This window comes from Melospiza georgiana, chromosome 1 (genome assembly GCF_028018845.1).
Source record: "Melospiza georgiana isolate bMelGeo1 chromosome 1, bMelGeo1.pri, whole genome shotgun sequence".
In the NCBI taxonomy this organism is placed as follows: domain Eukaryota; kingdom Metazoa; phylum Chordata; class Aves; order Passeriformes; family Passerellidae; genus Melospiza; species Melospiza georgiana.
In genome coordinates this window covers 37,435,155-37,461,369 of record NC_080430.1, presented here as the reverse complement: position 1 = coordinate 37,461,369, position 26,215 = coordinate 37,435,155, and the positions used below count along the sequence as shown (strand labels likewise).

Genomic DNA, 26,215 nt, shown 5'->3' with positions numbered 1-26,215 from the left:
AATACAAAAAAATTTAAAAAGAATCCACTTTCCAAATTGATATCATTTAAAGTTTAGCTATATTAGGATTAATTCTATTTTCCATTTTCACAGTGTGGAGACAAAGATAATATTAATATTGTAAAAGTAATATTATCATGTTCCCTAAGGCACTCTGAGACATATTGGAAAAAAGTTATCCCCTAGCATGCCTGTCTAATTAAAATAGAAATATGGTTAGATTTCAAGGCAATACTCTGAAAGCCAGGAGCTTTTCCTGTCTAAAATTCTGTTTAACACAGTGTTTTATACCCTCCTCATACAACCATCTAGAAACATCAATAAGCTGCTTTGCTAGCCTGGATTTTTTTCAATGTGTTACCCTCCGGTTAAGCTTTATAATCTGATGCAGAATGTAATAATCCCAGGAAGCTGAATGAGTGGGACTGAAGAGTGCTCAAAAAGAACCAAAAGCTAAAATCAGAAGTAAAATTTCATCACTTATTTAAACATGTTAATTCTGGTTACTATGAAATTCTTTTGTATTTGTCAAGAAAGTGCTAAGGTCTACTTGTGAAAATCTTTTAATAAGTAATGTAAACCTTTTAATAAATACTGTAAGGCTCATAATTCCTGTCTCTTAATCCATTCACAAAAGCAAAAGAGTTGGAATTTGGGGATGAGTCACATATACCTAACATAGTCCCAGACTAATGTAAATAGGTTAATTTCCTCCCATCCTCTTTGTCCTTTTCCATATCTTCTGTGATTCACCCTTACAGTGAATTGGCCACTTGTTTTAGGTGCAAAATGGGAAAGACGTCTAAAAATCCAGAAACAAATTAAAAAAATATAAATAGAAAAGATTTCATAATTGCTCAAATAATTTGTGATGGGATGAATCTTCTAACTGGAAAATGACCACAAATCAGCAGAATAAATTACTAGAGACAAAACCAGACAGTGTAGGTGTCTGTGTCATTATTTTCAAAAATATTAGAATAACTGAAGGCTACAGAAATGAAACAGGAGATTATAAGTGAAAAAAGATTCTTCAGGTAAAGATACTAGGAAAGAAAAAAGGCCAACCAGTCTATCTTTCTTGAATTACATGTTTCTTCGTTGCCTTATTTCTCAGCAGCCTACCATATTGAAGAATATATTAGAAACACAACAGTGAGGCGATTGTCTTGAGAGGTACCGGGGGGAAGAGATGGCTCAGAGGCACACATCAGGCTCACCTGTAACTGCTAGAAAAAAAGCTTTATGAGCTACCAGACCAGAAAAAAAAGGCATCAGACTGGCCTACACTATAGCTTCAGGTCAGCCTTGCTCCCGTAGTAAATGAAGAAGTTAATTGTCAAGCTGAGGGTCTGGAGGAAGAACTGACTGTAAACCTGCACAGGGAGGAGGCTATTACAGCACATTTCCTTGTTTGAAACAAGCATCCAACTCAATAGCCAAAGATCCACCAAAACACACTTACTGCCGTGAATGCGGGTAGGAGACCTATGGAATGTTTTGCAGAGAGCTATTGGACAGAGCTCATTCCCAAAATACATTGCATCCATTTAATAATAAAAATGAAGTGTAAAATAGGTGAATGAACTGCTTTGATTTTGTTTGTTTTTTGCCAGTGCTCACACCCATAGGAATAAAGAAGCTTAGCTCATTGTGTGAGTGCTGCCTTGTTCAGCAATAGAATAACTATTTTTTTTTATTTTTTGTGAAGAGAAGAGAGAGAGAGGGGGAAGTAGGAAAAAATTCCAGATCGTCCCAGAAGTATAAATGAAAAATCTGAGTAGCTTGTAAGATGTGAGAGCCCTGAGTTATATTTGACAGCAACCCTAATTGGAGAGTAGTCTGTGCACAGAGGCAGGTAAGAGACCTACTCCAATGAACATAACAGGAATCAAAGTTAATTATATGCTACTAGTTTTAAAATTTAGTTTTTGACAGTATGAGGAGCACCTTCATTCCTACACTATAATCACTGAGAACTTGAGAAGTTTATAGGCTCCATATCAAGAGGTAAAAAGGAAAAATTAATATATGTTTTCTTTCAGGAAGAAGCAGTGGCTGTTCAGCCACCAGTCACTTAGGGCTTCTACCAGAACAACCAGAGCAAAGGGAACCATATGCACGGGGAGGAAAGAGAAAGACCATAAACAGTTGGTTCACAGTTTATTTTAGTTGTTTGTTGGGTTTTGCTTTTTGAATAATCTAGATACTAGTAATCTAAATACTAGACTTCCATTGCTTTAGGTGATTTATTCAATTCTATATTCTATCTGTTGTAATAATTGCATAGAAACACAAAACCTGGCATTGATTGGTCTCTTATTCTGCAAGATTTGTACTTACTGACAATAAACACCAGTGAGTTACAGCTGCAATAATAATACATGATCCTCTACCAGACAATCTCCTGACAAAGATGGGTGTTTAATATGCTCTAATCATATTTAAAAATTAGAAGTTTTCATCAAATTTATCCAACCCTACTGTTAAAAAAAGGACTGGTTGACTTTTTTAAGGTAAACCACTTCATTTTACATAGCTGCTGGGTGTTGTGAAAAAAACATCTCCTCTATTAAAAAGTTGGTTGGAATTATTTGGGAAATGTTCTATGAAAATTACTTATTATTAAAAATATTTTGCAACTTGTGACTGTCATACACGGGTGCAGGAAGAACTGGGATCTAGGCTAGAGTAGAGGAATAGTGACTAAGTATGGCAGCACAGTAAGAGCTGATTTGGAAATTAATTTTTTCAATGCATGACTTTTATTATAAACACTCAGGTAATGCCCATGAAATAAGTTGGTTTGGTTTATGTTTGTTTTTTGTTTGTTTTTTTTTTTTTACTTTGGAAGTTAAACTCATCAATAAGTGTGACATTCACATTCTTTGAACAGAGAGACAATTCTCTCTCTCAGGGGTTTTTCCTGCAGAAGCACAGAGACAAAAAGAAAAAAACAATTCTTATCTCTACTTGCTGCTCCTGTTGTTTTGCACATGTAGAATGTGTTAGGAAGATTGTTTACCTGAAGTGATTTGTCAGTTGGATTCTGCTGAGGATTATTTTTTTTCCTTGGCCAATTGGAAAAAGCTGTGTACTGACTGTCGGGAGACAGTCACGAGTTTTCTTTAGTACTCTTTGTAGTATAGTCATAGTATAGTATAATGTAATATAATATAGATTAATTAAGCAATTGTTCAGCCTTCTGAATCAATGGAGTCAGATGCCAATCATTCCCTGCATTGGGGGCACCCTGCTTTTCGATAAATAAGTAATCATGTGACTGGTTCTATCAGGTTTTCTTATCTCATAAAACTTGCCAAAGTTAGAAACAACTTTAAAAAAAACAACTTTTTTTTTTCTTAATGTTTATAGAGTAGCAAATATAAGTTGTTTGCTTCTTTAAAGTGAAATACTATTTTCTATGCAGACAATCAGTGCATTAAAAAAATCTGAAATTGCACACTACTTTCAATGCTGATTCATAATAGATAATCAAATATATAATAGAAAGTGTTATTGCTATATTGGAAAACAGCATTCATAAATTCAGATTACCTACAGTAGAAATCTAGATCTAGAAAATGCATGACTAAACAGGCAAGAATGAATTCCTGTCAAATATGTAATCTACTAGCTGAAAACCAAACAGTGTCAAGGCAGGATTTAATCTCAATTTTGTGCTTGCATTCAAAATATTTTTTGCTATTCATTTTCTGACAACAAGGGCAATGCCAACAGTTAGAACAAAGAAAGATAAAAGTCTTCAAATAAGCAGCTAAAATGACATGGAGAGGAATTACTCCTATGCTTTTAAAATACTTAAGGCTTAGCTGGAATGAACCAGAAAGCTCAGTATATTTTAGATTAGAATTTGTAGACATTTTTCTTCCCAAGCTGTGCCCTCTATTGTGTCCACCAGAGCTTAGAGCTACTTTCACCTTTACAAACAATTATTTGGTCAGTTTTCAGATTTTCCAATACAAAATGAGGAGCATCCCTTGGAATTTCTTAGGTATTGCTAATAACAACCTGAGCTTTATTATATTAAAAATTCCTCACAACTCAGTCATTAAAATTTAATAAATTCTAAACACCAGCCTCTTCAAAGGGCAAGAATTAATCCCTATTTGTAAGATAATGTTTTCCAGAGGGAAGATGGGGGCAGATTCTTTGGCTTTATTGCTTCTTGGTTGCTAGATTGCCTTTTAAAATGTATTTGTCTATTTATTTATTTTATTATCAAGGAGCCCAGCTAAGGTGCACTAAGACTCCATGTTCTCTACTGAAGAAGGAATCTACCACATTTTCATGAAACCTTGTCCTTATGTTGCATTTACATGGCAATGCACTGACAGAATCCACCCTTCCTTGCGATTCACAGACAGAGTGTTTTCATTTTAGAGAACAGCTTCCTCTTTGGGGAGAGGGGAAGGAACAGCTTTTCTAGGAGCCAGAACACTACTTTTAAGCCTACAAAAGGAAAAGCAGATTCTTATTAATTGTAAGTCCTATCTACAAACAGAAATTTTTAGCTCTCCAGGAATATAACTTTTTGAAAATGACTCACATCGATACAGCTTTAGTGAGACAAAGATTGTGCCTGAATGTGCTTTGTCTTCCTTTGGGACTAAATTAAAGCTTGATAGTATAGGTTTTTATCAGTGTGACTCTAACCAGCTTTTTATTTTTTTAATCTGAAAAATCTTGTCTACACTGTAAATTCTTTTGTGCGTATATAAGTAATAATTAGAAACAATAAACTCTCCCGAAGCCTACAAAGATATTGTCAAACATTTACTTATTCTGAGTTCTTCACAGCATATTCATAGGATAATTCAGAGTTATGAACAGCTGCTGCTACTCTCTGAATGCATCAAATAACACATTTTCCAGGGGTGGTGGATAACAAAATAATTTCCAGTTTCTGTCATATTAATCTATGGGTATATGATGTATCCACATACCTTTTCAGAGCCCTCTTTTGAGTGCTCAATTTTATCAAATCAGATATGGGTCATTCTCACTGCCTAATACATATGAAATCTGTAATTCATAGTGAAAAATTATACAGATAGGGTGAGGCATATGTCAAAATCTGTGTCACTCAGCAAACTATTTCCTTACTATGACAACATAGTCACAGACCTAGATAAATTGGTAGAAATGGGTGAATCGTTTTAATGTCAACTCCAGCTACCAGAAAGATTATTATTTTCTAACTGCCCCTAATATTTGAATACATTTAAAACCACAGTTGCTGGTTTATTGATCAAAAGGAGGCAAAGAAAGTAAGGGGAAGAATAAGCAAAATCAACAAAAAGTCTTGTCTCCTAATTCATAGCTTGCTGTGATGAAAATGTATAAAAAGATGGCAAAATAGCACTGCTAGTGTAGCTGAACACAATGGTTTAAATAATAAAACAATTAGTGACTCCTGGCTTAAGAGTTATCATGAGGAATTGTTCAAACTCTATCTCTCTGTTTCTGTGTCTGTTTCTCTACCTTTTACTTATTACAGCCTGAAAGAGTTGTCTGCTCCTATTCTTGAAATCTGGGCTTTCCTCCCAAGATTGCTAAACAGCTCTTTCAGTCTATAATCAGACAGTTGCACTTTCTACTGGTAACTGGGACAGCTGGTTGCATCTCCTCATTTTACTGGAAAGGGACACAGCTATGGAAGTCCTTGAGCCTTTTCCACAGTCATACCTTAATTGGAGTTTAGTGCAGATGAACCACATCATTATATATCCTGTTAGACTTGCAAATGAATGAAGGAAACAAATTTAAAATATTTCCTGTTTGTGTAGGTAGGGCAGATATGTAATCTTCCAAGCACACAATTTTGACACTTTAAGAGAAGGACACTACAAATGATTTCTGACCCCCTTTTTGTCCATATTTTTCTAATTCAGTTCAAATCTCTGATTCAATTTTAATCAGAGCAATGAAGGTGGAAAGAGGATAGTGAACAACCAGGAATAAATTCTTATTCCTTCTCAGGATTTTAATGCTGGCTTTAAGTTTTAATAAATCTTCAACCTACAGTAGATTTTATGGACTTTGACTGAAAATGCAATAACATTTTAGGTCAAGACTGAAAGACAACTCATAAGTCATAGTGGGGAAATTCATGTTATTTCACCCTGCAGTTCACCTGACCCTAAATACTGCTGATGATTAATTTTAAGTATTAAATTCACATTCAGCTACAGATTTACAGTCATTTGAAGCATCCAAGAAAAAGAGAGTGAGAAACAGACTTATTCAAATGAATAGATCTACTGTTTAACTGTGGGAATGTTCTCCAAACCCAAAAATCCCACAAAGAAATTACAGATACTCTCAAAAGTAAAATCTCCTTATATTGGGAGAGGGAATTCAGATACAGTGGCCTAGCTGACGAGCTCTCCCATAACACCATTCCTAAGTGCTGTATTTAAAGAAAAAAAAAAAAAAAAACCAACAAAAAGAAGCAAGAAGCCATATTAACACGCCCAAAAACTGTAAATCTGAAAACTTCTTACTTTTCTCTGAGAGTAACCATCAGATAACTCCAATTTTTTCTGTTTGCAAGGATATTCCAGCTAAAGCGAAGACAGGGTATACTCCTGCTGAAGAAAAGTGAGTGGTTGACCAGGAACACTTGCTACTGACATAGATATCTGTCCTCATTTTTGAACCCTGTTTTTGTGGTACAGTTTTTGGCTGCCTTATTTATGCTGTTTATCCTTATTGGTAAGTAAAATGGTTGGAAAAGAAATGAGGTGTTCTATTGCAAGAGATATAGTAGCTGAGGGGATAGTTAAGCAGAGGATGTAGGCAAAAGCGACACTCATAATCTGTCTTGGATTTTGTTTATCTGCCTGTGACACTGGGTGTTATTCCATGTCAGGATATTTTTTCCTTTAATTTTAAGGTAACAGATCATACAATGAAAATATGGAATAGATTCAAAAATGCTCTAAATATTTTCTACTTTAAAGCAGAAAAGGTACTTGGATGTGTCCCACATTACTTTAAATCCCTCATAGAGCCTGAAAAACACTCACCTTCAAGGCTGCTGTAGGCTCGCTCTCAGCAGAGTCCCTACATCACCCAGCTGACTTTAATTGGCCAGAGTTGTCCCTGAATTTATAAAACCTGAATGCAGCTGAGAGGGTGACCCTCAGATTTGTCACCATACAGAAAAGCATGAAGCAACACATTGAGGGGATCCATCATGTTCCATGACAAAACTGTAGCAGGGAATGAAATAATCTTCAAACCCTATCTCTGCATGGAGTTTTACTCCTTTTCAGATCAAACATTCCTCCCTGAGGGAAAAGTGTTAAACAAACTGATCACCAGGCTCTCAGAACAGCTGTGTAGTCCCAGCTGCTGTTTTCAGCAGCAGGAAGTTTGGAGACATTTCAAGAGACAAACAAATGAGATACCCTGGTTATTTTCCTCTCCAGAAGTACACACTTATATATGGGCTCCTTTCTGCTGCAATGGTTTAATAGAGTGTTGCTGTGGAAACACTGGCACCAAAGTGCACCTAATAGGAAGCTATGTAGAAAAATCAGCACATATATCAAACTCATTGGGTTTTGCACTGAAAAATACTTTGGTGCGCTCTCCCTTGGCATTATATTTGTCCCCTGTTTTGAGAGTATCCTAGTGAAAATTGATGTTTTTCTAATGTTACTTCTCTCTGTGTTAGGAGAAGAACACAACAGAACAAACACCTGAACTGTTAAACACCAAATGGGAAGTTTAGCTATAATTGTCTTTGAGCATTCATGTGATAAAGTCAGAAAAAGAGAGATGTCATAAAAGCTTTTCACTATTAAAACCCAAATGTACATATTTTCTCTATAATAATGAAAGTAATCATATAATCAGTGAAATTACTTTGGTGAGTCTGTACTGAAGCCTTTCAGGAGTGCTTTATCTGGAATTTCTTCTTGTTATGTATTTGCTTGGGGTTTTTGTTTGTTTTACCTTTTTCTTCAAAAATAAAATACTCGTTTAAGTGGAAAAGCACACTTTAATTGCAGTGTATGGGAAACAACTGTTTTTCATTTTCAGTGTGTGTGATGACATTCTTTACTAAAAGTGATAACCAATGATGTATGAAATGAGTGTTCGTTAGGCTGGCACATGATCTTCTACAAAAGGTATGGCTAAAACCCTTTATTTGGACACATAGCTTACATAACTATGACTTATTTTTAGACATAAACAAAAAATATTAAAAAACCAAAGAATTTTGTTTCATGGATGATGTTATGGAAAATGAGAAGCAGAGAGGTCTTTGGATATTTATGATCTGACCAACCGATAAAAAAATTAAAATAGGTAATATCTGAATTATCAAACAAATGGAATCAGCGGTTCCTTCAACACAATTTACATATTATGTCTTTACTGTGGCAAAATTATAAGAAATTACTGAGGTATGTGAAACACCTGAAAGAATAACTGCAGAGACCTTTAAAGATACTTACATCACTTTCATGGCCTTCTCTTAGATTGTAAGTGAGATCATGCTGGATGTCTTCAACAAACTTGTGAGCATACTCTGGGTACAGGTCAAGCACTTCAAAGAGACCTTTGAGTATAATACATTGGAGGTCACAATATGTTAGAGCTTTAACATCTGCGTTTGTTTTAATCACTTGATCCCTAATGGATAGGTTTGCTCCAATTAAATCTCCTTTGCCTGAAAGAGAATACAAAAATAATTATCTTCAAAGCTTAAATTCTTTACTTTTTTGAATCATAAAGTTGTTTGATATAGTGGTATACCTGAACCTGAAATCCCATTGTTATTAACACCTTTTTTAATTAATATTGCGTTAAAAGATCATAGACTAATTTTTTTCCTCTTTTTGCAGGTGCAAACTTATACACAATTAATTGGAGGTACAAAAACTAATTTCCAGACAGGTAACTGGCTGATTTAAGGGAGCAATAAATTAAATATGTATAAAATGAAGATTTACACCAGTAACTAATAACAGGTGCAATTATTTTTCAAAAAAGATGTTGTCAGGTGTTTTTGTGGTGTCTTAAAACATGCAGGTGTTAAGGTAGCATTTCAACATTTCTGTCAAAAGAAAAAAAATGCTTAAGAAAGAATTCTTGGGCTGGTTTTATTTTCATTTATGGGCAAGACTGCCTTAGAGCACTGTGACTCTATTAGAAACCTCAACTGACCATCTATTGAGGAGCACAAAATTTTACAATTAGAAGTTTCCATAAACGTCTGATCTGAGGTATAAATTCCAAAGTGTAGTCATTGAACCAGAGGTTTTCCTCAAAAGTTAAAGCAGATGGTCTTCGTTAAAGACCGGGACAGTGTGATGGAATGCATTCTCAGCAAGTCATGGGTGATACCAGGCTGGGGGAATTGGTTGATGATACTGAAGGACAAAGTTGCACTTAGGGGGACCTCAATGAAAGATAAAATGGCTGCTAGGAATATCATGAAGTCCAACAAATCCAAATGCCAAGTCCTGTATCTGGGATGAAAACCCTCCCTAGAGCGGCATGGACTGGGAACTGACCAGCTGGGCAGCAGCTCTGCAGGAGAGGCCCTGGGGGTCCTTTTGGGCAAGCTGAACATGAGCCAACCATGTGTCCTTGCAGCAAAGGAGTTCAAGGACCTCCTGTGCAGCATTAGCAAGAGTGGAGCCAGCAAGTCCCAGGAAACGACTCTTTCCCTCTATATTTGTCATGTCTCACCTGCAGCACTGTGTCCCCTTTTAGGCTTCCCAATAGAAGACAGAATATTGACAGAGTGAGTCCAAAAGAGACTACCAGGAATAAGGGACTAAAGAATATAATTTATGAGAAAAGGCTGAAAAAATGGGCTATTGCTCCATCTTACAAAGAAAAGGCAAACGAGGGATATTATTGCTGTTCAACAGCCCTGCAGAAAATTGTAGAGAAAACAGAGTTAAACTTCTCTTCAGAGTGCACGGGCAGCAAGATGTTCTGGGCACAGGGTGCAATAATTAAATTCTCACTCCAAATCAGGAAGTGAAAGTCAAGAAATGATGGAACAGCCAGCCTAAAGAGGCTGTGGAATTGTGAGCATCCTTGGAGATGTTCAAAACTTGCCTGGACATAGTCAATATGACTGACATGAATTTGCCCTGCTTTAAGCAGGTTTAAGTTGGGTAGCTTCTGAAAGTCTGAAGATCCCTTCAATCTTACATTATTCTGTGATGAATAAATAATAAGTCAAGACTGTCACATCGGAAAATCCACCTAGCATGTGATTCCAACTGTGAATTACACAGGAAATGGGCAGCTTACAGAGTAAGTTAAACTAATCAGTCAACCATCCCTGAACTTTCTTAAATAGGATAGTTTCACACTGTAATGTATAATTTTTAGTACCTTAAAATATTTTTTTTCTTATTTATGTGGAGCTTGAACAACTTTCTCAACAGTACATGTCATAAACTCAAGGTCCCTACCTTGAGGGATTTTCTCTTATGCTAGGAATATACATATATTAATGTACTTTGGTGTCTCTTAAAAGTCTCAGTTAGTATAAATGAGAATTAGAATGAGATTGGGTCAGTCTGGGAAAGAGAAATTCGTTAGGTACTGATAGCAACTGTCTTTGCTCAACACAACATGTATTGCTACATAATAAATTACAGCAGAAAGCAAAGCAGTTATACACTTTTACATTTTACTGTAAATATCTACAATTCCTTAGATTCTATTCTATTCTAATTCTATTCTAACAGAATTAGAATAGAATGTTCTATTCTATCTAGAATTCTGTATAGAATATCTATTTAATTCTTCCATTCTATTCTAATAGAATGGAAGAAATCTAAGGAATTGTAGATATTTACAGTAAAATGTAAAAGTGTATAACTGCTTTGCTTGCTGCTGTATTTTATTATGTAGCAATACATGTTGTGTTGAGCAAAGACAGATGCTATCAGTACCTTACGAATTTCTCTTTCCCAGACTGACCCAATCTCATTCTAGTTCTCATTTATACTAACTGAGACTTTTAAGTCTCAGGGCTGTCAGTGTTAATTTACTGCTTGTTGTTTGGACATTTTGGACAAGGGAAAGAATTTTTCAAATATACCAAAACTGATCCTCAAACATCCTAATTAGAAACTTTTTAGATATATGAACTGTATTAGTATCCATACTTCATAAACATTTTGAAAAAATGTTAGATTTTTATTGGATTGTAGTTAAAATTTTAGAGTAATTTCAGGATTAAAGATACTAAAATTGGTCTGCTAGTCCTCATATATGTTTATTTTTCAAATGAAAATCATGCAGCAAAGGCTGTAGGTAATAACCTGAAGTTTCATGTAGAATTAATGAAGTGATTAACTGATTCTACCTTGAACGTCAAAATTTGTTATATAACAGAATAATTTCAGCTATTCTTAGTAGCTCTTTTCTTTTTTCTTTAATTGGATAACAAGCTTATATATACATGTTTCTCACAGACACATCTGTTCTTCAATAAATCAGGGACATGTAGTCAAAGTTATAAATGTTCTCATTATGGATATTTTTCAAATAACTTATGGCTAATATTTTTAAGAAATCAATGATATATGATCAAACAGTACATAACTCATATTAAAACATATTCTACCATAAAATAGAAACCATCCATCATTATTAGAGATAAAGTAATAGTCTCTAGAGGAAGCAAAGATGTATTTAATGAGAGCGTTTCACTGAGTTGTTGCTGCACTGCTTGTTAGTGAGAATGGTTCAGTAAACAAAAACTAATCCACTAGAATTAGAATCAGGACAGAATTCTAAAATATTCTGGGAACTGCAAGTAACTCAGCATTGTCAGGGAAAAAAACTGCTGTCTTGAATTTACATGACATCAGTAACACAATTTCCCATAGGGACCTATGTGTTTGATGCATTCACCTTCTGCTGGTGTTAATTAGGTTTAAATTATGAAGCTCCCATTCACTGTAACAAAACATTATTTTCTGTTATGTTTATGTTTTTTGCATTATGATTTCATTAACTTCTCTTAGAAATCCTCTAATCACTTGTTTTGATTGTCACCATTACACAATGATGCTTTAATTAACACTTTCAGAAGTGCCTGAAGATAAAATCATTAATGAAAAATCATATTTCCAATGAAACTGCCTCTAGAACTCTTGCTAGCGTTTAGCCTATGACTTATTTTAATTCATATTTTATACCTCTGATCTATGTGATCCAATGAAATCAAGAGATTCTTAAACTTCCTAAAAACAAACAAGAGATGGAGTGATGTGGTCTGTCAATCTAACAGAATTAAAGAGTTCTGAAACAAATAAGACCTAAATCACATTTATATATTCTAAAAAAGACCAATGAAATGCATTTTAGTAAAATAAAGGAAATTCAATTACAGAAGACCAGAAGCTTCCATTATCAATGGTCTAGTGTAATCCCACAAAACAGGAAGAAAAGCAAAAAAGGAAATGTTCTATTTAACTCTCTTTTATAAGAATATTAAAAGTTATTAGAAACAGATATTAAACAGATATTAAAATAATAATAAAATAATTCTATTCCTTTAGAGTAAAATTTTATACTTTATTTTGCCAATATTTATTAGTGGGAGCATTGCCTGGACACTAATTTTCATGAAAGATTTAGGCACTGACGATCAATGTTCTTTGAGCTATCAATACTACCACCAAATAGAGCAGAAAGCAGCAAGCTGTGTCAATAGCTTGCAAGTGGGTGTTTACACGAAAATAAGAGAGAATAAGTATAAGGAAACCAGAAGTGAAATATTGCACAGCTAACAATCTGGCAATGGAAACCTCTTTAGGTCAAAATAGAAGGAAATTCAAACTAAAAAAAAACCAAATAAAAATAGGAGTTTACATAGAATAGATATTGCAGATTAAAACAAAAAAAGTATTTCTCATCAGACAATTAGGACACACTAAGCCACCAGTCAGTAGTGAAGGTTCTCCTGCGCTGGGGGACAGTTCTTCCTCTTAGAGTCCATGATTGCGAACATACCAAGGATTGCCAGCACAGTGCTGTCCTTCAGGACTTCCATGGAACCTGAGCACACAAAGTAGATCGCTTGCAGGGCATCTCCCTGCCGCAGGAGGTATTCCCCAGGAGCACAGAAGGAGGTTTTGATGTGCAGAGACAGAGACCTGAGGCAACCACGACTGGCACACTCGAAAAGGGAAAGCTGCAAAATCTCCTTGTTCAAGTGCATGGTGATGTCTGAACGCAGCTCGTCTGGGAAGTCTTTTAAAAGCTGTCCAAAAGAGGAAAAAAATGATGAAAAAGAGAAAATTTGTAAAATTATTTGTTTCCACCTTTGCAGAAGTGGACTGATTTAGTGGTTGGGCACGTCATACTGTCGTAAATACTTCCCTCTTATTTTTCTTATCCCCTTGATGAGATGTGCTATTTTAAGAAATTTTAACAATAAATTCCTGAAAAACATGAATAAATAAATGTCTTTTTACTATTAAAAAAAAAATCCCCAAAAGCCTCACTAAAAAAAAAAAAAAAAAAAAAAAACCCTCAGGAAAAAAGGTCAACAATATTGTTTGTATGAATCCCCTCTAATGCACAATTTAAGTTCGTTGAAGTTCTTCTCTGTGATAGAACACAGTAGGCTGCTGAGGTACACCATTGTACACAGTGACATATGCAATGAAAACAGAGAATTTTATAAAATTCATCAATATGTAACATTACCTCCTCTGTAGTGAAACCACTGCAACAGGAATAACTAAAAAAACCCCAGCCTTAAATGTGGTTTTTTTCTTGCTGTTATTTTTATTTTTTTAATAATGTAACTGGACACTGAAGGAGGGGTGGGAAAGGAATGCAGACAAGTTGCACGTTCAATGGAAGAACATATGGAAACTAAAAGACCATGAGGTCTCATTTTTCCTTCCAAGCTGCAAGTCCACAAAATACAGGTTTTTTTGTAGTTTGAGGGGATGTGGCATCTGAACAGTGCAATCAGCCAATGCTTGACCAGGTGGGCTCAGACAAGGTGCTTTATCCATAGAAGGGAAATAATGAAAGACTGATGGTCTCTCCAGGAGCTGTGGTTGTAGTACAGCAGTCACTCACTTTCAGTGTGACTAAAGGTACAGAAAGTACAAAAGCTGAAGGAGATCATTAACCACATCTAGGAAAGCTTTGACATCTAAGTCATTTTTGTACCTTTGTAAATCTTACTAAGCTCCTTCTGTTGCTAAGATGCTGTTGAAAATCCCGTTCTTTGTGCTGTGCACAACACAAAAAGATTTTATCAGGAAAAGAATGTTCCAAACCCCGAATCTTTCTGCTTATTTCCACATTATCTTTAGAGACCACTGAGTTTTATAACACAGATAACAAGAAGCCTAAAGGGAGTTCTCCATTCAAATAACACTCCAGCAGAGAGAAGCCATTATTTCTCCTGCAGTAACACATAACCTGGATAAGTAATTTAAAACAAGCAAGCACAGATACCACCAGAAATATGTCTTTTGATTTCACTCTCAAGTTACACTGTGCAATATTTAAAAAGGTAGTGATATAAATAATATAAAAATTCAGCCTAAATAATTTGTTTACAGTATTGGAATAAGTAAGATGAAGGAAGAAGGAAAGGGTATCAAAGTCCCTCTTTTACAAATGACCTAAAATTCCCATGTAGATGTTTTGTTTACTGAAAGATAGAAATGCCCATTATTGCATTTCTCCTGGCCTCATCTAAAAGGTTTCTGATGAATGCCTCTTCAGCATTTGAGAATCACAGAGAGACTGAATTTTTCTACATTATTTGATGTTTTAAACCTGCTTTTTCAATTGTGTACCCTCTTCCTGGGATAATCCAGGTTCATTTTTAGGCATGGTTTTCTTTGCTATGTAACTTCACACAAGACACAGCATTACAAAAGAAAAATTACCCCCCTCTTTGCCTCATAGTCATAGTTCATAGTCAAAACAATCAAACACAAATCCCCCCTCATTTGGTTACCTCGTTGGAATCAATTCCATTATTGACAGACCACGTGGTTTGGAAATATTCAAGCATCCTTTGCTTTAGCTGCTGTGGCAGGTGATGGACCCGTATAAAGTCCTTCAAATCCTTGGTTCTTGTGTGATAAAGAGACCACCTGGAGTACATCCTCTGAATTATGGCAGTCACATTGCCAAACACCAAGGCATGCATCAGAGCTAGGAAGCATAGAAATTACACGCAGTGTGATTTGTTGATCAATAAAACTTAACACAGAACATAAACAGCATCTTCACAGAGCGAAAATTTCCTGATTAAGAGATATAAGAAAGCTTTTGAATACAAAACTCCTTGAGTAATGGTATATTAATACTGTAGTATTAATATGATTATTCATTCCTCATATTTGAGACACTACAAGTCACTGTCATAGGACAGGGTAGAACAACAACTTATTCTATCTAGTCAGGGTACCTAACAAAATAATTAAGTCAAATTAAGTTCATAGTCTAAGAGAAAAGGAAAACAGAGCACAGAATCATAGAATCATAAAAGGGTTTAGGTTGGAAAGAACTTTAAAGATCATCTAGTTCCAATCACCCTGCCATGGGCAAGGATGCCTTTCACTAGACCAAGTTGCTCAAAGTGTCATCCAACCCAGCCTTAGACACAGCCAGGGATGGGGCATCCACAACTTCCCTCAGCAGCATCTTCCTGAGCCTCTCCACCCTCATAGTAAAGAATTTCTCCCAATATCTAATCTAAGCCTACTCTCAGTTTGAACCATTCCCACTTGTGCTGTCACTGCAGGCCTTTGCAAAAAGCACAGGAAGGAACACAAGTAGGCAGGTATGCTCAGAAAGTAATGAGATACTCATTATGGAAACTAGACTCAAATGGTCAACTGGAAACTACACAGAATGTAATAGATTTCAGAGAACTCATGTAAATAAAAACAATTACCAATGTAGAGGAAGGAGGTTGTAAATAACATTTTAAAATGTATCATATTCTGGGTGGGATATTTAAAAAAGTCAGAAAACAACCCCATTGTAAAGCAGAAATTCAGGCTAAAAGAATCATTTGAGGAGACAAGCTGATTTCTTATGTTGCTGGACAGGGTCAAATATTGTTAAAATTGCTCTAACATCCTGGAGTTTGTCTGCAATTAGTGATTGTCTTGGGAATAAAAAGCCCAGAAGCAAAATTGAAGAAATATTTACAAATATAGGTCATCTGGGTTTGTCTGTGCAGAAATATGTTTTCTTATTTGAGTTGGAAATATCACTGCAGAAATTGTCTGTCATGTAATATTGATCTGATGTATAGAACATACACATCTACAAACTGCTGATTTAAAAAAATACTAAAAAACTTGATTATTTCTCTAAAGAGACGTCTGTCTTTATGGTGCTTGAAAGAAAGCAGACTGACTTCTCAGAGTGACAAAGGAATTGGTTTATAAATGAGACAAACAAGTTGTTGACCTTGTATGTCACTTTACAGAAGTCCAGTGTAAGTGAGAAGAGACAAGGGAAAATAGGAGGAGGAAAGGATGCACTTTTAAATGGTAGAAATAATAGAAATTCTGTAGTTTGGAGTGTTAGAAAACTTTTACAGGCTGAGAAAAATGCAAAGGAGTTGGTAACAATATCTATGTCCTTATTGTGAAGGAGTGCAGAAAAGTAGCTGAAGAACTGCAGTGTAGAAATAGCAGAAAAAGAAAAGGATTATGGATGTAGTAAGAATAGTAAGCCTAACTGGAAATTTATTTCTAAAAATAGTTAGCTATTTCAACTAGGGGTTGCTCATGATGGTGCAGTGAACTGCTAAGTCATTAATGTCAGAAACTGGAGCAACAGAATGTGAGGGACTGGTATAATATTAGATACAGAATATTGTATTAGAAATATGACAGCTAGGTCTGAAACAATTCAGCCAGACACAGATAAATAGGTTAAAGAAATAGTGTAACCTCTTTCAGGATGCAATAATCAATTTAAAAAGGGGGTGGGATAAAGTGTTAGGTGCTGTACGAATGCAAATATAAAATTCACATGTGATATAAGTCCCTCATCAGCCTCCAAAGTTAGGAGCTGACAGTGGAGAGATCTCAGTGATGTTATTATAGGCACAAATATCACCTAGAATTTTATTATTGTGGTAGAATCTGTCCTTACCTATATACATTGGAAGGCAACTGCTTCTTATAATGACAAGCTATTCTTGGCTGTGACAGGCATTAGAATTCTTCATCAAATAATCATACACTTACCCTACTTTCTGTAACAAAACCTATTACACCTCTCTCTAAACTCAAGTAGGACAAGTTCAAAACTTCTAGGAACTATATTTCAAGCAGTGGCCTTTATTTTAATAGGTAATTTAAATCACATTTTGCTTAGGGAACAGAGGAACACCTCTGATCCCATATAGGACTGGAGCTACTAGAGTGGGCCTCCAATCTCTTAAATGCAAAAATACACATTATTTGCTGAAAGAACATGAGAGTATAAGAAAGAAGAGTATAAGACAGAATATGGTATGATCACCTGTTGGAGGGCAGATCTGATCGATATTTTAGATGCTGGCTGTCCCAGGAATTCTGGTTACATTTTAACATTTTAATAAGTAAATTTTCTTTCCAACTTTAAGAAGACTTACTGTATTGAACAAGATCTTTCATCTTCAGAATATGACTTGTTAAAAATTTAAATTTCAAATTTATAAATTTCAAATTTATAAATTTCAATTTTATAAATTTCAAAATAAAAATGTATGTGAAGAGGCCAGTAAATATGAAAAAGGTATTCTATATGCAATTTATTTGTTAAGTTTACATTTTTTTCTGTCTTCAACTTTTTCAAGGTTTAATTAAATTTACTTCTTTTTTTTTTTTTCAGTTTTTAGTGCCATACATTAAAGAGATACAGCAAAATCTACTGATAAACTAACTCACCTTATCCATTACACCTGAAATTTCATTAACTAATGGCTTGGTCAAAAAGTCTGAAAATTGACACCAATTTTTCTTAGAACATCACTTTCCATTAGGGAATTTTAAAATTAAATATCAGCCAAGAAGATACACTAAAATAGGTTTTAAGAAATGATAAGACATAATGTCCTTAAGCATACAGATTAGCACTTTATTCCTAACAAAGTTTTCTAAACCATGCTCACCAATCTTCACAGTGCCATTCCACCTCTTTTATGTTTCCTTGAGTTTCCTCAAAAGTTTCCTAAAGTGTGATTCCTCAAGAAAACAGCTACAGGTTGGCCTGCTCTGCTTTTTTTACCTGGACATGTCTTGTTCACTGGACCATTGCAGATATAAATTCAGTCTCCTACCTACTTGTCTTTAAGCAACTTCACCTTTCAGCCATCAGTTCCCTCTTACTCCACTCACCTAACTAGTTCTTCCCAATTTATTAAATATACAAGCATATTACAAGAAATAAATGTGAAATTTTGTTATAACTGGGTTAAATAAATGTATAGGATACTTTTATAATCTACTCTATTATATTCATGAAAGCTCTGCCATATTAAAGTGAATTAAATATTCATCTCTGCCTTATACAGATCTTTTGATTTCTTGATAGAAATGGAAACTCCTTCCTTCATTACAACACATTTTATGTAGTGAAAGTCCCAAAGAACAGAGACCACAGTGTATTTTAAAACTATAATTTTATGCAACCACCAAAAGAAATTCATAAGCTGCTCATGGTTTTGTGACATTGCGAAAACCAAAATTATTTCATTCTTGGATGATTAATTATATTATTGCCTCTCATTTTCAGGACTGAGCAAAAGGAAAATAATTCATTGAAAAATTATTTTACCACTTAAGGCTGCAAATATATAGTTTACAGGTAATTCATCGTGTTCTCTGACTTTCAAGTGTCAAATTTCCAGTTTCTTATTGCCAGGAGAATTTATAATGCAAAGCTAACACCCAGGGCTTTACTGACCAGCCCTGGAGAAACACCTACTAGTATTTCCAGAACAGCTAAGCCAGCAGAAATAGAAAGGGAGGACAGAGTACTCTAGCAGGGACTTGCTTTTACCCTTCATGGCCAGTGTGACACCTTTGAGTTGTATAATGTACACATCATGTATTTCATCCGCACATCAGATTTTTTGTGGGAGGATGATGAATGTATAGACTGAGCCTCTGGTACTTTCTCTAAAGGATTTGGCTTGCAGATCTCTGCTTGTTGCCCCCAGGTGCCTCAGCAGAAGGAAGGGGACCATGAATGAGCACGTGGCTTACTCCAAGAGTACAACCAGGTAATCAGCATAAATGAAAATGTTAGAAAGGACTCCAAATATGACAAAAAAATTGCATTCTGATTCAATTCTGAATCAAATGTTTATCAATGATAATTGAACAGTAGCTTTAATTTTTTTTTATGCTAAGGTTCACCTGGCTCTGTCCTGCCTCTCCTTCTGGTCTGGTCCTTCAGATGAGGATACACACCAGCTCACAGACACTTTGTGCTGTGGGCTGCACACCTCCCCTCATCACCATTCCCAGGGCTGCTGTGGGGATGGAGCTGCAGCTGGTGGGCACATCATACCTGGCTCTCTGGAAAAGTGCCTGCCACAAGTGACTGAAATCCCCAACACATGGCTGGGCCTCTTCCTCTGTTAGTAATGTGAACTTGCATTTCAGTGGGCAACACCATCTTTCTTCACCATAAGTGAACAAAAGTTTAGAAATATATCTGCCTGAGAGAGTCTATCTAGTGTAAACCAAACAAAGTTTTTTCCTTCTTTTGCCATTTTAAATTAAATTTATTAAGCTTTCCTCTGTGTTTGTGATTTCTTTTAAGGAACTTAGCAAAATTTCAGCTTTTATTTGACTTTTTCCTACTCCTTGGAAAGGTTTTAAATGATACTTAATTGTACCTACCCCCAATCAGCATTGTGCAAATGGAGAAGATCTTTTCAGCATCAGTATTGGCTGAAACATTTCCGAAGCCAACACTGGTGAGGCTGCTGAGAGTGAAATACAGGGCAGCTATATAGGCACTTCTGATTGATGGGCCTCCAAGTGTATTATTCTCATAATAAGGAGATTCAATTCGTTTTCCTAGCTCATGAAGCCAACCTGCAAAACAAAGCATAAAAAGAGTTACTTTTTTATAATACTGACACCACCATGAAAACTTTACATTATATTAATAAAACAGTTCTAGAAACCCCCACAAATCTACTTAAAAAACATTATATTCTTCACATAACTCCAAGAATAAAAAGACCATTAAACGTTGGGAATTTATGCAGCACTTTAAGTATTGTGTCTCTGGCATATTTATTTTATGTGCAATTTTTATGATAAGAATTGTATTTCTGCATTGAAATCAAGTGGTTTTGAATTGCATATTACAGGTCTAATTATATAATTTATAAAATCCATTAAGTCACTAAATAAACATCTTCACCTAATAGCACTGCAGCAACAATGCATCATCATTTGATTCTTTCCATTAATTAATGCTTGGAAAGCTTTTTGACATTCTAAGACTAAATCATTATAATAGTAATTACATATTCAGAGCTTTTCACATGTTTCTTTTTACAGTAGAAAAGATTCAAAGAACTAAACATAACTTACAAACCAGAATTAATTTTCAAAACATGCTTCAGTAAGTATTTTCTAAATTGTTCATTAAATCTTTCCTTTCACTTTGATAAACGCATCTATGTGCACCAGAGAAAGCAGAATTAGCTACTGCCTCTGATATTTGAAAAAAAACAACAAAACAACTCCAAAGCAACAATGCAGGAAAAAATATCCAGATGGAAAACACAACCTGAATGAATTGCATAAACAAAATTCTTTGCAAAAATCAAGACTGGGGAAAGAAGAAGGACAAAAATCTATTTGTGTGCCCAGTTTTGCCTATTAAACAGCTTGCTTGGGAGATTGGGAATCTTCCTTAGGTATACAGGAAGAACTGCCAAAAGAAAATAGTCCTGACAGACAGTTTTATTTTTAGAAAAGTCCTTTAGGGATCCCCCTTTGTTAGATGGGACCTGACAGACTGAATCACCTCCTAGAGATTATTCTCTCTCCACTTCAGTCAGCATCCATGAATTCAGCCAGAATCCATGGATTCATCCATTCGATGAATCCAAATATGAACTGGGGGAAATCTCTTTGCACAGAACGTCTGCAAAAGCAGGGGGTACATTTAGAGTATCTGTCCTAGCTCTTCCAATTAAGTTGCGAAGAAAATCTGTAGGAATTTAGCACCTAGAGAAGACCTGCTGAACCATAGTTACTCCCATGCTCATCTCCATGCTTTCCCTGTTCTCCAGGGAAAGCTCAGCCAGAAGGGCTGGGTAATGGCACAGCAAGGTCTGGCCATGGCCCTGCTGATCCAGTCTGTGCAGGACAGGGAATTTGATCGAAAGCATTAATGAAAGCAATTGGCATTGTCATACAATGGCAGTACTGAGTAGGATGTTTTACCTTGCCAACAGACAGGAAAGCATGTGAAAATCTCCTTGATTTTGCCTGGATAGATAATATTGATCAAGTGGGGCTATTTTATATTTGTGGCTCCCAATTATTTAAAATGAAAGTAGAGCAAAATGGGAAAAAGAAAAAAAGAAGCCTAGGTGAGTCAATACCTGTACTCTGCGCACTACGGTTTTTCTGAGATTACACTACATCTCCCCAACAGTAGCATGGTCCTTTGTGTGGCAGATTGAACTCCTATATTTCTATAGTAGGGAATGTAACCACAAGCATTAAAGAGCATAGAATAAAAACCTAAGAAAATCTCTAGCAGAGAGAGGACAAAGTTAAAAAATTCTATCTAAGCCTAACGTAAAGTAATACAATCATAAAGTCCAAGATCAGCTCAAGATTGTTTCAGTTGCAAAACTGAAACATATAAGTTATTTTAAAGAACTGTAACTGATAAGCCTTTCAGGAGAAAATCTCCTGCCTCAGAGTGTTCTAAAACCCACTGATTCTCAGCCTGTGTATTTCCATTTTTCTCATTTTTTATGCATTTCCAGTGCTATCCAGGAAAGGTGGATGACTGCATTTTTTAACTGAGAGATATATGTGAATTGGTTTCTCTACAACTCACTTCATTTTCAAGGTTTTCATCCAAGCCTAGTGAAACATTACTGCTCCTAAAGGATTCATGCTACTAATAAAAGTGAGGTACAAAGATATGTGTAATATTAGGATTTCTAGCAAACACTTCTGGCCAAGATACCAGTATTTGAGATGAGTTTAGTATCCAGTGTCTAGTTCTGTGGTATAACTGAAGGTCAGACAAATCATCCCCTTAGTAGGCTATATGGCTATCACTGAGCTAAACCAGCAGTAGTTAGCAATGATTAGCATTTCTTAATGATTGCTAAAATCATGCCCACAATGTAAAGAAAAGCTATGAAGTAAATGTTTTCAGAGATTTAGACTTGGAATAGAAAATGTGTTTCTGAAAGGGAGAAATGCAAAAATACATTTCTCTGACTTGTAGATAAGACCATGTTTACAGCTTCTCATTTCTCTTTTGGCTGGCAGAGATTATCCTAATCAGGAACTTCTGAAAAAATTGTATAAAGTGGTGTTCCAGCCAGAGCATATAAAATGCTGCAATACCTTCCAGATCAACTGTATTTCTCATATTTGTTGATAGCACTGCATTTTATATTTTTTTCAGTTTCAGGGTAGAGGCAAGATACAGTTGGGTGTAAATACTTTCATCAGCCAATGGAAATAGTCATGAGGTAGCATCACTGACTAATGCATTTTCCTCTTCAGTTCCTGTAGGTAACAGCTCTCAGCAGATTCTCTGGCAAGCTTGAGTAATTAATTTCTGCCCTCAGGGAAGAAGAGAAAAATAAATATACCTTGTAGTCAGAGGGAGCTTCCTAGAATTTAGCATTATGAATCGTGTCTGGTTCAGAATTAGCATTGTCTAGGCACAGCTCTCTGACTTTGAAAACATTTTAAAGCACCAATTAGCATAATTAAGAGGAAGGCCTTTCAAAGAGAAAAAGAGCACTTAAGTAATCAAGTCCCATTGGAAAAGTCAATAGGAATTGGATATCTAGCTCCATTAGGCTACTTTGAAAATTGCTGTAAGAATCTGTATTGAGTTTCATTTACTTATATCTGGGAAGTGCTCAAGTATCAGCAGAAGCCTAAAAAAAGCTTTTAAACCTCCATAGATGACATACTTTTTAACTGGATGTAAATCACATTATTTCATTTGCTAGACATCCAGAAAATCAGTCCTTCTCCTGGCTTGGTGCTTTCTCTGCTTTGGGTATGTACAACACTCCCTATAATTTGGAGCTTCATTCTATACTACTACTTAGATTTTTCCTTTTATGCCAGACAATTAACATACCAAAATACTGTCTGGTACTTAAAAAACTTAGAAATTAGTTCCTTTTTCTAATGCATTAATTAACTATATTACTTATTTTAAAAACAGGAGCAACATTTTCTTTTGCAGTTTAAAAAAAGCCCCAGGTCTCTGGTTTATTCTGCACTACAGTGTAAAGAAGAGTAAAAAGGTGTGGATAAGAAGTGCCTCTGAAAGCATCCCTGAATGTCTGAAAGCAATAGCAGTGATGATGCTGAAAGAGAAAAGTATGAGACAAAGGCTGAGCTTCTCTCAGCTGTGATTCCACATCAAATTTAGGGATTTCAAGTATTCCTATGGGAAATATGAAGGTAGAAAAGCCTGTCTGCTCTCACATAACCACTTTTTTTGATGTCTAAACAGTATTTCAACCTCATTCAGTGCAAGACAATACCTGGCCCTTTCATGTTAGTGAGGAGAGACAATAAGCAATACTAAGCTAATAGTAGACAAAGACAAAAGGTAGTGAGAAATGCTGGAATGAACTGAAGGACATTGTGTATTGTATTTAGTGGTGATTATATTTAAGGAGTATGTCTGAGGCTGTTTTATTTTTCTGACTCAACTGAAAAGAAATAATAATAGAAAAATGTCCTGAACTCTAGCATATGCAGCCTTCTGACATTAAAAGATTTTAAGTTTTAATACAGAAGTCACTATCCTATGACTACTAATGTGTGTTGCAGTGAAGAGTTTAGTGCCATTAAGGAGAAGATAAAAACTGTACAAGAGAAATTAGATCCTTCATCACTGGAATGCATTTTTAAATGAAAATCACCGTGTAGCCTGGTTCCTACTGCAGTTGTCCCTGATCACTGCTGATAGCTCCTAATTTCAGATCTAGAGCTGTAGTTTTGCACAGCAAAGTACATCACCCTTTCATCGCTTAGCAGCACTCTCTGATCTGCAAATAAACATCTCATATTTCCATTTTAAATGGGGAAAAATGGTCCAAGTTTCTGTTGATCTCAATGAACCAAGATTCCCGGTTGTATCCATCTCTATATTTCTTTGTATTAAGCTCCACAAAATAAACCTTTAGGCAGAACAGTTATGAAGAGAGACCAAGTAGGTGAATTTCCTTCTTTTTAGGTAAAAGCACATGGGATTACAGTTTCTTTGATTTTAGATGTCCAAATCACTTCCCTCAACTGTCTGTATGGTTTCCTCAGAATGTATCATAGCTAAAGTTCATTTGAAGAGGGGAGGCCAGAGCTAATATTGCATTTCAGATGAGATCTTTTAGAACAGCATAATGAATACATTTTACCATATCAAACCCTAATTATCATTCATTAGACATTAAAGCAGTAGCTTCATTTTAAGATTTCTTCCAAAGAATTTTGCACAATTACTCTCTAGATGTTGCTGACTGATATAACACATTCAGAATCTAAAGGTGTATAAGATGAAATCATTTTACTTCTTGCGTGTATGACTAAATTATTGAATAATCATTGCCTCTGTTCTCATGGCGATTACTCAGATTCTTCACAAGAGCTTCAAAGTGTTTTATCTCTGTCTAGCCAAAATTTTTCTGACATGTGCAGTTTTTCCCTGCTAAAACATTTGTGGTTTTTCCCCAGACTATTAATAGACCAAACAACAGCATTCCTACTATTTCACCCTGTGGAATATTGCTGTTACTTTTTCATTGTCGCAAAACCTGATCATCTGTTTACAGGTTTGATTTATAGTGGAGCTTTGCCTGTCATGTTAGGGGAGGCTCCCAGGTACCAGAGCAGATGGCTTTAGGATTAAAGAACACCAGAGATGACAAGAGCATCATACCACTGCTTCTGGATGGACAGAAATGTCCCAGATGTTACTGGACTGGGTCAATAAGAAGAACGAAGAACAGGAATCAGGCTTTTCTTTTACATGAATTAGGCAAAAAATAACACACCACCCCCGTAAACCTTTCCCCTTTCCTCCCCCCCAAAAAAACCCCACCAAACAAGACACAGTCCTGAAAATGTGACGTAGTTACAGGCTCTGAGAGTGTGAAAACACAGCTCCAGTTGTGCTTAAATGGGCAGAATTGCACACTAGTAAAATAAAGGACATGAATTTATGCTCTTTTCAAAATGAAGACAATAAATAAGCCTTGTCTGTGTAAGAGGAAATCAGAAGTACGTCTATATGATATGTCAGCAAGTACAGGGTACAAAGGAACAGCTCTGGCCAAGAGGATTATATTTTAAGAAAATTAGCTGGTATTCAAGATAAGTAAAAACTAATTAGCAATGCATGAAATTTAAACTAGAGTGATTTTGATATTAATATAACAGACATAATTATAATGGCTGCAGGACAATCAGGAACAATTGGCATTAATCTAGTTCCCTTGATCTTTATTCTGCTAACACACTTTCCTGAAAAGAGTGGACAGCTAAAATGAGAAAGAAAACAAATATGATAAAGACAACATATTTCTCAAGTACCGAGATGGCTTAAAAATGTTAAAATCTCAAAATAATTTATTCTAAATACCTTTTATTTTAGCTTTGAAAAATATGGTTCTTATCAGAGTGTGGTCTTTATTATGCTGAATTTAATGATTTTTTTTCCTTAAACTAGAAAGACATAACATGGCTATGGATGAGACTGGTAGTGTTACAGAAGTAAAGGAACACCTACTGCAGCGTTCAAATGTTGTGGAGGGAAATTTTTGCCATGGCATAAAAAAGAAACAGGTTTAACTGGGCCTATATGAAACATAATTTTACCTCAGCTGCCTGTGAATGAAGTCCTTGTGGTAGAGGTGCTCTCAAGGCTGCCCTGTGTGACCCCGGGAGCAGAGCCCAGACACCAGCTG

At 35.5% G+C, this 26,215-nt stretch overlaps 1 protein-coding gene across 1 annotated transcript in view; it reads right to left on the bottom strand.

Moving 5' to 3' along the window:
- KCNH8 (potassium voltage-gated channel subfamily H member 8) overlaps positions 1–26,215 on the bottom strand; it is a 176,793-nt gene that overhangs the window by 25,903 nt on the left and 124,675 nt on the right. The window contains exons 8-11 of the mRNA XM_058025604.1: positions 19,911–20,108; positions 15,008–15,207; positions 13,030–13,279; positions 8,493–8,707 (exon numbers count right to left, since the gene is read on the bottom strand). Of these exons, the coding sequence (XP_057881587.1) occupies positions 8,493–8,707; positions 13,030–13,279; positions 15,008–15,207; positions 19,911–20,108 (863 nt within the window). The remainder of the gene's footprint in view (positions 1–8,492; positions 8,708–13,029; positions 13,280–15,007; positions 15,208–19,910; positions 20,109–26,215) is intronic.